General features: G+C 41.3%; 1 protein-coding gene across 1 annotated transcript in view; it reads right to left on the minus strand.

The window, feature by feature from the left end:
* LOC139383670 (regulator of calcineurin 3) overlaps positions 1 to 4,270 on the minus strand; it is a 51,345-nt gene extending 47,075 nt beyond the window's left edge. The window contains exon 1 of the mRNA XM_071128204.1: positions 4,049 to 4,270. Within this exon, the coding sequence (XP_070984305.1) occupies positions 4,049 to 4,135 (87 nt within the window). The 5' untranslated portion in view covers positions 4,136 to 4,270. The remainder of the gene's footprint in view (positions 1 to 4,048) is intronic.
* Between the last annotated feature and the right edge of the window lie 7,599 nt (positions 4,271 to 11,869).

Genomic DNA, 11,869 nt, shown 5'->3' on the forward strand with positions numbered 1-11,869 from the left:
GTCTGTCGAAATGTTGGACATAAATCATTTTGCATCTGAGCTCCTAGAGTGTGCGGCTCTCCTTTATTTTTTTTAAGTGTTCCACTCCGCTAGCCAGCACCTCGCCTAAATAGGTGTGCGTTTCTTTCGCCTCTAGATTGTGCTAGCTGGGTAACATTTATATCTCAGCTATAGCTTCAAAGTCCATGCTATAATATTTATGTTACTTTAGATCAGTGGTCGCCAACCGAGTAAGTAAAGTGTTCCCATGAGACAAACTCCGCCTACCCGGCGGAACAGCAAATCTGTGACTAAATCGAGTGCACCTACTGCGCTGCCCAATCGGATAGCTCAAATCACTGTGGCTACAGAGCTTCCATGACCCTGGCCACAGCCAAGTTTAGGCTACTAGTCTACGTAATTTCATAACTTTTAAAATTATGACCACAGAGAGACTCAACGAATACAGCAGAACAGAGCTGTTTAAGTTTATATTCAGCACTGTCACTGTTTTATTCAACACTATTACAAAACGCGCTTCTCCGTACTTCCGCTCGGGCTGAAGCTGCAATGAAAGAGTAGCCAAGTATCGACAGCCCTGCGTTGTATTGTTATTATTTGCAGCTCGTCATGACGATTTTAATATTAAGGAATATTTAACTGTCTCTGGTCATAGGAACAACATGATTTCGTGCATGAGGCAGATGCGGTGTGACTCGAGCTTCGACATCAGGTGGAAGACGGTGTGTCCCCTCTCTGATCAGTCTCACCAGAGGAAAGGAATGAGAGAGCAGGGACCGTGAGAGGCGGTTGGGAAAAATCGTTATGAACGGTCATCCAACTCGGAATTCCAAGTCGGAAACTCTGGCATCTTTCTAGAGCTCTGATTTTTCGACCTGAAGATCACCGACGTCGTGATTTGACCTTGTTGACATTCAGATGCAGGTACAGTGCCTTGCAGAGTATTCATCCTCCTTGGCGTTTTTACTATTTTGTTGCATTACAACCTGTCATTTAAATGTATTTTTATTTGGATTTCATGTAATGGACATACACAAAATATTCCAAATTGGTGAAGTGAATTTTTTTTTATTACTTGTTTAAAAAAAAATACAAAAATGTAAAAACGGAAAAGTGGTGCGTGCATATGTATTCACCCCCTTTGCTATGAAATCCCTAAATAAGATCTGGTGCGACCAGTTACCTTCAGAAGTCACACAATTAGTTAAATAAAGTCCACCTGTGTGCAATCTAAGTGTCACATGATCTGTCACATGATCTCAGTATATATATATACTGTTCTGAAAGGCCCCAGAGTCTGCAACACCACTAAGCAAGGGAAACACCATACAAGCAGCACCACGAAGACCAAGGAGCTCTCCAAACAGGTCAGGGACACAGTTGTGGAGAAGTACAGATCAGGGTTGGGTTATAAAAAAAATATCTGAAACTTTGAACATCCCACGGAGCACCATTAAATCCATTGTAAAAAAATAAAGAATATGGCACCATAACAAACCTGCCAAGAGAGGGCCGCACACCAAAACTCACGGACCAGGCAAGGAGGGCATTATTCAGAGAGGCAACAAAGAGACCAAAGATAACCCTGAAGGAGCTGCAAAGCTCCACAACGGAGATTGGAGTATCTGTCCATAGGACCACTTTAAGCGTTACTCTCCATAAAGCTGAGCTTTATGGAAGAGTGGCCAGAAAAAAGCCATTGCTTAACGAAAAAAATAAGCAAACGCATTTGTTTTCCAAAAGGCATGTGGAAGACTCCACATACATATGGAAGAAGGTACTCTAGGCAAATGTAGCTTTTTGGCCATCAACGCTATATCTGGCGCAAACCCAACACCTCTCATCACCCCGAGAACACCATCCCCACAGTGAAGAATGGTGGTGGCAGCGTCATGCTGTAGGGTCTGGGAAACTGGTCAGAATTGAAGGAATGATGGATGGTGCTAAATACAGGGAAATTCTTGAGGGAAACCTGTATTTGGTCTTCCAGAGATTTGACACTGGGACGGAGGTTCACCTTCCAGCAGGACAATGACCCTAAGAATACTGCTAAAGCAACACTCAAGTGGTTTAAGGGGAAACATTTAAATGTCTTGGAATGGCCTAGTCAAAGCCCAGACCTCAATGCAATTGAGAATCTGTGGTATGATTTAAAGATTGCTGTACACCAGCGGAACCCATCCAACTTGAAGGAGCTGGAGAAGTTTGCCTTGAAGAATGGGCAAAAATCCCAGTGGCTAGATGTGCCAGGTTTATAGAGACATACTCCAAGAGACTTGCAGCTGCAATTTCTGCAAAAGGTGGCTTTACAAAGTATTGACTTTGGGGGGGGGGGGGGGGGGGGGGTGAATAGTTATTTCACGCTCAAGTTTTGTTTTTTTGTCTTATTTCTTGTTTGTTTCACAATAAAGAAATATTTTGCGTCTTCAAAGTGGTAGGCATGTTGTGTAAATCAAATGATACAAACCCCCCAAAAATCCATTTTAATTCCAGGCAACAAAATAGGAAAAATGCCAAAGGGGATGAAAACTTTTGCAAGCCTTTTCAATTCATGCTCCACAGTGACTCACTGTGATCTATTTTGTTATCAAAGCTCGAGTTTTGAAATATAATATGGTCTGATTAACAATATTGGCAGGCCAATCATATAGCCAATATGCTGTGATAATGTGCTAGGCCTACTGCCCAAACCTCATTTCTACAAAACTGTTTGTGTGAGGTTAATGTAAAAAGTACAAATCTGAGCAGTAGATCTCAGCTTGCTTTTTGACTGCGAAAATTATCTTGACTCAGAAAATGTTGTTGACCACTGCTTTGGATGAATAAAGGTAGAGAGAAAGAACACACAGACAATAGATGAGGCCTCCTTGAATGATATTTGAAAACAATGAACCAAACCGCAAGCTGCCTGGGAGAGATGATCTCAATCAGTGTTCCCCAACCACGTGCATGCCCCGCTAATCTTTCCCCCCGTGCCCAGACTGCCAGAAACACGGATTAGTCCTGTTCTTTGTGCCATCCTATTCCAACATGAGCCTGCGCGCGCTCCCCTGCATTGCATGATTTCACGAGCATCCCCAGGCAAAAGGTGGTAGTAGGGTTTTGGGAGTCAGTGAGGTGAAGAGTTAGGATATGTAGAGCTTAGGTTTGAATGTCAAAAAAATAAAGGTGCTTTTGGAGTCGGAGATGTGTGTGTGTGAGTGTGTGCACGAGCACACATGCATAATGTCTGTGTTTATTGAGGCCATGGCAGAGCTACTGTTTACTTTTTCATAGCATAAGACCTCTGTTCAGACTACATAACTGTATTTAGGAAAGACTTAGTCTCCTAATACCTTGTTGTTCTTGCACGGCACGCGCTGTCCTCTGCAATGGACAATACAATTGCCAGCCTTGATCCACAATTAACCATTTGAACAACATATGTGCGGCATTTCAATGAATTATTAGCACTTTCTTATTCCAAGGCTACAACGTGTGGGCATATAGGTACCGACATCGTCTGCCCCGTGACGGTTGGATTCGATCGATGCGCTCCCTGAAGTAGCAGTCTAGCTATCTGGCGCCCCTGCAATGCTGAAAAAGGGAGGGTTGAGGGGGGTCCGACTCCGACACTGCGTCTAAAAGAAATCTGAATTTCGTTCAGCGCTCCTCCTCAAGTTCAATTCGATAACGCCCCCCCCCCCCCCCCCCCCCCACCCCCCTTCGCATTTAACCATGTAACTTGCGTACCAAAACGCGCATACAGTGAAAAAAGTATAGGCTACTGCATGAGGCTTTTTTGTCCGCCCTCCCGTCCCCACTTCTGCAACCCCACAAACGTCAATCAATTATGACATCGAGGACAACTATGCGCATTCAAGACGTGCATCTTGACGAACTGCGGTTTCATTGATAAATATCCATGGTGAAAAGGTTACTCCATAAAACGTCATCAAGACAGGCACTTTGGGCCATGCAGAAAATCCGGTCATGCGTAATTCGGAGCACAAAACGAAAAATATAATCAAAATATTGAACGTACGGTTTTATGAAACTGTTGGCCTACCTGCATTTTATCGGACGTAAACACGTCGGTATCTACCTCGCAGGCGATAATGGTCACCATCTCCAGTTTCATATTTATAGATGGCATTCCCTTTCGTAGCTAATAAATAAATAAATAAAATATTTCGTTGGGTTCTTGTCTGCTTCAGAGAAAGTGCAGTCACAGCCTCGCAGGTGATTGTACACTCCAATGGGTTTGCTTCGGATGAAGTGGTGTCCTCGCAGTTTGGGTGCGCTATAGGAAGTGATGCTGCAGCTGTAAACTCTCACTCTCCTACACCGCTTCAATACAGAACGACCGTCAGAAGCGCTCGCGAGCGCACCAACCAGCGCGCGCTCAGGCACAACATTGACGTCATGCCTCATTTGTTCGTTTAGCGATGCTGTAGGGAGGAGGCACTGCAGCTTGTAGCCCACGGAGCGTTTCTAACTGCCTCCCTTTATTTCTTTCTCCTTCTCGTTTAGCCAATTAACATAACTGCGAAAATAACTCTGAAATGATGTATTCTAGGCCTACTTCTTCCAACAATAATAATCAGGACTGCCTATAAGCACAGTCCACAAAAAAATTGCCTGGAATTGAATTTGATAATGTCTTGGTTCCATAGAATAGGCCTAGGCTACTTTCTCTCTGACATGGGACGCACCATGCTCAATCAAATGAAATAAGTCCGTTTGTGTTTACTCAAGTTCAAAGTGATATGCATGCTCATGTTATATACCCATCCTTTCCCACAACATGTGTAGTGACCCTATTGAATATGTATTTATGGGGTAGGCTGTCTGTATGCTTCAGTAGTCTTTTGTCATTATAATGTTCCCAATGCATTTGATTGTAAAGTGCCTGGTGCAAATACAGAACAATCCAGACAAATCCAGTATAGTCTGCTAATATGTTGTGGACCTTGCAGAGGCAGCCTGTAGTACAATAACTTACCACAATTGTCATATCTACCTTACTCATTATGATGATGCCATGTGACATGTGCATTCTCACTCTCAACTTCATCTGATTGGCCCAAACTTCCGACAGACTTCAGTATTGCATTACCTCACACTCCTCAACTACAGCACCAGCTCTCAGTTTCATCATTCACTAGCTAAGAAAATAAAAGTTGTCATAAGCCATGATGAGTAGGCAATAGGCTGGAGGGAGTGGGCTGTCTGTCTGTGTGTCATGTAATCTACCACAGGGCACATTGTCCAGAGACAGACAACCATGCAAACCAACTGTTAACTGGGGTGGCTCAATCTGGTTCTGACCGGCCTGAGGCTATGGCCCCGCTGTTAGTGTGAATTGACTAAGAAGCACTATGTTGCTAGAGTAGAATGGAATAGAATATAATCGAATGGGATGGTGTTTCACTTTTTGATCCATTATCATAGTACTACTTTCTATTAGTAATATCATGCAATTCTTATAAAATATGAGTAGATTGAGGATGTGCTCCCCTTTTAGAGTGTTCTTACTAATTTCAAATGATCTCAGTCAGCATTTTCTAAACTCATCTTAAAATCTATTTGGAATAAAACCATCATCTACCCTCATTAATCCAGTGTTCTCAGAGGGGTTTATCCTCCTTGCAAATATATCTGTGAAATGAATATTTTTACTCTATGAATTGCAATTATATATATTTTGAGAGTGTCCTGGATATTCAACCGTCATTCCCCTCACTAGATCCTTGATTAATAGGGGACCTAAAATTGTCACACTGTCACGCCCTGGCCTTAGTGATCTTTGTTTTCTTTATTATTTTGATTAGGTCAGGGTGTGACATGGGGGATTTATGTGTTTTGTCTGGTCTAGGGGTTTTGTATGTTTATGGGGTGTTTTCTAGTCTAGGTGTTTATGGAAGTCTATGGTTGCCTAGATTGGTTCTCAATTAGAGGCAGGTGTTTATCGTTGTCTCTGATTGGGAACCATATTTAGGCAGCCATGTTCTTTGGGTATTTTGTGGGTGATTGTCTTCTGTCTTTGTGTCATTGCACCAGATAGGACTGTTTTTTTTTATTTTTTTTTTAACATTTGTTGTTTTGTATTGTGTAGTGTTCTCGTATGGTCTTGATTAAACATGTTGAGCTCTAAACACGCTGCATTTTGGTCCTCCTCTCCTTCAGCGGAAGAAAGCCGTTACACACACTAATAGATGATCCACTCATAAAAGGTTACTTCAGACCACAGAAGTACACAAAGAACTGTCCCTAAAGTTGACTGTACCAGGGTTATCATCCTTGCCCGTCCAAATAAAATATTGAAATATTGATTATGTATTTGGCTGACATGCTAACCACACCGCTCGTGTCGCATTTGCGAGCGTTGCAAAATAAATGTACAGATACATGTTATTCAATCATTGCACCTACACTGCTCGCGAGCGCCACTGAGCGTCTGCGTTGCCATGCACTAAAATAGAAGTTAGTTCTGTTTGTGACACTGAACGCAGTGCAAGTCCTGCCTCTCCCATCCCCTCATTGGTTTATAGAAGCAGATACCTACGGGCCATCTCCTCATTGGTGATACCCACGTGGGTGATTGAAAGATGAATTGAGGTTGATCAGTTCATGAACTGAGGTTGATCTAGATACTTTTTGTAACCTCTTTGGATTACAACCAAATTATGATACGTGTACTATATTATGTATTGGATCACAAAAAAATACAACTGGCCTTACTGTGTAGTTTACCAACAAAATGGTCTGGTGGTGATGTGGACATACTCAGTTTTCATATCCCGTAGGAAAGAAATTCTCACTGCAATACATTTAATTAGAAATTGAGCAAGAATTGATAAGATCTTGCTACCACCGAAAGGAAAATACCTGTCTGTGGAAAAATCACCCTGATTAACTCTTTAGTCATAACCCAGTTTACCTACTGTGCATTTGGAAAGTATTCAGACCCCTTGACTTTTTCCACATTTTTGTTACTTTAAAGCCTTATTCTAAAATGAATTAAATAATATTGTTCCTCATCAAGAAGATGACCAAGAACCCGATAGTCACTCTGACAGAACTCCAGAGTTCCCCTGTGGAGATGGTTGTCCGTCTGGAAGGTTCTCCCATCTCTACAGCATTCCACCAATCAGGCCTTTATGGTAGAGGGGCCAGACAGAAGCCACTCCTCAGTAAAAGGCTCATGACAGCCCACTTGGAGTTTGCCAAAAGCCACCTAAAGGACTCAGACCATGAGAAACAAGATTCTCTGGTCTGATGAAACCGAGATTGAACTCTTTGGCCTGAATGCAAAGCGTCACGTCTGAAGGAAACCTGTCACCATCCCTACAGGATGTCCTTGAGTGGCCCAGCCAGAGCCCGGACTTGAACCCGATCGAACATCTCTGGAGAGACCTGAAATAGCTGTGTATCGACGCTCCCCATCAAGCTTGACAGAGCTTGAGAGGCTCTGCAGAGAAGAATGGGAGAAACTCTAAGTACAGGTGTGCCAAACTTTTAGCGTCATACCCAAGAAGACTCAAGGCTGTAATTGCTGCCAAAGGTGCTTCAACAAAGTAAAGGGTCATGAATACTTATGTAAATGTAATTTCAGTTTTTTTTATATACATTTGCAAAAATCTAAAAAAAACTGTTTTTGCTCTGTCATTATGGGGTATTGTGTGTAGATGAGGGGGGAAACTATTTAAACCATTTTAGAATAAGGCTGTAACGTAACAAAAAGTCAAGGGGTCTAAATACTTTGAATAATACAACAAATTATGGTTAAACTCAAATAAAGTCATTGAATATATACAGTGCCTTGCGAAAGTATTCGGGCCCCTTGAACTTTGCGACCTTTTGCCACATTTCAGGCTTCAAACATAAAGATATAAAACTGTATTTTTTTGTGAAGAATCAACAACAAGTGGGACACAATCATGAAGTGGAACGACATTTATTGGATATTTCAAACTTTTTTAACAAATCAAAAACTGAAAAATTGGGCGTGCAAAATTATTCAGCCCCTTTACTTTCAGTGCAGCAAACTCTCTCCAGAAGTTCAGTGAGGATCTCTGAATGATCCAATGTTGACCTACATGACTAATGATGATAAATACAATCCACCTGTGTGTAATCAAGTCTCCGTATAAATGCACCTGCCCTGTGATAGTCTCAGAGGTCCGTTAAAAGCGCAGAGAGCATCATGAAGAACAAGGAACACACCAGGCAGGTCCGAGATACTGTTGTGAAGAAGTTTAAAGCCGGATTTGGATACAAAAAGATTTCCCAAGCTTTAAACATCCCAAGGAGCACTGTGCAAGCGATAATATTGAAATGGAAGGAGTATCAGACCACTGCAAATCTACCAAGACCTGGCCGTCCCTCTAAACTTTCAGCTCATACAAGGAGAAGACTGATCAGAGATGCAGCCAAGAGGCCCATGACCACTCTGGATGAACTGCAGAGATCTACAGCTGAGGTGGGAGACTCTGTCCATAGGACAACAAACGCCCAATTTTTCAGTTTTTGATTTGTTAAAAAAGTTTGAAATATCCAATAAATGTCGTTCCACTTCATGATTGTGTCCCACTTGTTGTTGATTCTTCACAAAAAAAATACAGTTTTATATCTTTATGTTTGAAGCCTGAAATGTGGCAAAAGGTCGCAAAGTTCAAGGGGGCCGAATACTTTCGCAAGGCACTGTATTGAAGCAATCTCAAGACATCAGTCAGGAAGTTAAAGCTTGGTTGCACATGGGTCTTCCAAATGGACAATGACCTCGAGCATACTTCCAAAGTTGTGGCAAAATGGCTTAAGGACAACAAAGTCAAGGTATTGGAGTGGCCATCACAAAGCCCTGACCTCAATCCCATAGAAAATTTGTGGGCAGAACTGAAAAAGTGTGTGCGAGCAAGGAGGCCTATACAATCCTGACTCAGTTACACCAGCTCTGTCAGGAGGAATGGGCCATAATTCACCCAACTTATTGTGGGAAGCCTGTGGATGGCTACCCAAAATGTTTGACCCAAGTTAAACAATTTAATGACAATGCTACCAAATACTAATTGAGTGTATGTAAACTTCTGACCCACTGGGAATGTGATGAAATAAATAAATAAATAATTATTTGTACTATTATTCTGACATTTCACATTCTTAAAGTAAAGTTGTGATCCTAACTTACCTAAGACAGAGAAGTTTTACTGGTATTAAATGTCAGGAATTGTGAAAAATTGAGTTTAAATGTATTTGGCTAAGGTGTATGTAATCTCCCGACCTCAACTGTATACTGTGTCTGTAAAATGTATATAGGTTCCGAACTTTTGTGAAACAGCAAAGTAAAAAAATATATGGCGTCTACATTGTAGACGACATCAAAACTATGAAATAACAAATATGGAATCATTTAGTAACCTAAAGTGTTATACAAATCAAAATATATTTAATATTCTTCAAAGTAGCCACCCTTTGCCTTGATGACAGCTTTGCAAACTCTTGGCATGATCTCAACCAGCTCCATGTAGTCACCTAGAATGCATTTCAATTAATAGGTGTGCCTTGTTAAAAGTTCATTTGTGGAATTTCTTTCCTTCTTAATGCGTTTGAGCCAATCAGTTGTGTTGTGACAAGGTAGGGGTGCTATACAGAAGATAGCTCTATTTGGTCAAAGACCAAGTCCATATTATGGCAAGAACAGCTCGAATAAGCAAAGAGAAATGACAGTCCATCATTACTTTAAGACATTACAATTTTAAGAACTCCCTCAAAAAACAATTTTTCAAAAACCAAACATAGCTACTAGAACTAACTCGTCAGTAAACCCGCTACAATCATGCAATACAGTGTACGGTCAGCAGCAAGTAGTTTAGCAGTTACACCGGCGTACCACGGTGGCAATAAGTGAATAAAACCAAAATTGTTCCTTGACTTGGAATACTTCTAGTGTTGGATAGCCATAGCCAGCTAGCTAACATTGCATCCCTTTCTGTTTGAGCTGGGTGTTTGTGTAGGATAAACTAGCTAGCTGCATTCGCTAGTTAAGTAGGCCAAGTCAAAGTGAACAAAATATCTAATTTTTTAATACATTTGTTAAACTGTTCCAAGTATTGTCTTTCTCTTTGAGTCAACTACTGACCATAGTTTATGCACTGCAGTGCTAGCTAGCTGTAGCCTATGCTTTCAGTACTAGATTCATTCTCTGATTCTTTGATTGGATGGACAACATGTCAGTTCATGCTGCAAGAGCTCTGATAGGTTGGAGGACGTCCTCTGGAAGACATTTACAATGTCTACACTGAATCCAACCCACAAATGCTGATGCTCCAGATACTCAACTAGGCCAGTTTTATTGCTTATTTATTCATAACAACATTTTCAGCTGTGCTAACGTAATTGCAAAAGGGTTTTCTAATGCCTACATTGTATTTCTGATCAATTTAAGTTATTTTAATGGACAGAAAAATGTGCTTTTCTTTCAAAAACAAGGACATTTCTAACTGACCCCAAACTTTTGAACGGTAGTGTAGATTCTTATTATTTTCTATTGGTATCATGATGAAGATAAGCCTACTCTCAACGTAAGACCCTATGCCTGCTCCTTAACAAAACAGAGTGAGGGTAGGAAAGAGATGAAACATGGATCAAAAAAGCTTGGGCTCTGTTTCAAAAGATCACCTTATCTTTATTACTGTATGACTCTGGTTCCGTGGAAAAAAATATGATGTATTTTATTCTGTTATTTTCCATTATATTCTTGTCTGTTTAATAAACGGAATAGTTTAACTATTGATTTCATATGCATGGTGCAGACATTTAGCATATAGGCTGCACAGACCAGAAACATCATTCAACTCAAAATATGCCATTCTATTCTTTTGAAAACATATTTGATTAGTCTTATAATATTTCCTATGACCTGCCTACAACAAATGAATAATGGATTTCTTTGTTATGGTGTATATTCAATGGATTTATTCAAATAGATGTCCACCCACAACGGCCCATATCTACTCCCACTCCTAAACTTGCAGGCATGTGCACTGGAGATATAATAGGCTTATCCTGGCAATAACGTGGTAAATGAGACTGTATGAACTGGGCTCTTAAAAACATTGCCAGATTATTTATTTTTTACCGGCAAAGTATCGGAAAGTCTGTCTGTACAGGGTCACACACACATACACACACAACCCCCAGAGGTGTTTCTTTGGTCTTGCAATTCTACACATTTGGCCATGTGATGGCGAGAAAATTTCACAGTTTCAAAACAAATTTCCTGCATTTCTACACATTTCGCCATAGGATGGAGAAAAATATTGGCAGTTTTAAAGCTAATTTCCTGCAATTCTACACATTTTGCCATGTTCATATGATATCTGAGTGAGAGTGACTTGGGGGCCCCCTGGAGGTCAGGAACACGGTCAGTAATTTGGCCATGGTTACTACAAGGTTTAGATAGCTGGTTAGGATAGCTTACCTAGCAATCTATAGATTGTCTGCGGACATGGGCTAGTTGAATGACAGTCAGAGACTGACATAACAAGAGGAAAACTGCTGATGTACTACCAAATGTAAAAATTGAACGTTGTTTATTCTACTGTCCTAACTAACAGTAAGTTGAGACCCCGACTGACTTCCTTTTTTGGTTGGGGGCTCCCGTATGTCGCTAATGCCTAAAAACAGCAATGTACCCCCCCCCCCACACACACATACACACACCATCACTATGCCCTCGCAGCGATGGAGGCTGCCAGTGCCACACTTCCTCACTCGGCCCTGCTCAGCCACCCCCTGGCGCCACTGCAGCTGCCGTAATTTAGGCCGAGCTAATAATAAAACAAAGCAGCCAAGTACAGGCATAGGGAGCCAGGGGGAGACAGCGAGA

The sequence above is a fragment of the Oncorhynchus clarkii genome, chromosome 25 (assembly GCF_045791955.1).
Source record: "Oncorhynchus clarkii lewisi isolate Uvic-CL-2024 chromosome 25, UVic_Ocla_1.0, whole genome shotgun sequence".
Classification (NCBI taxonomy): domain Eukaryota; kingdom Metazoa; phylum Chordata; class Actinopteri; order Salmoniformes; family Salmonidae; genus Oncorhynchus; species Oncorhynchus clarkii.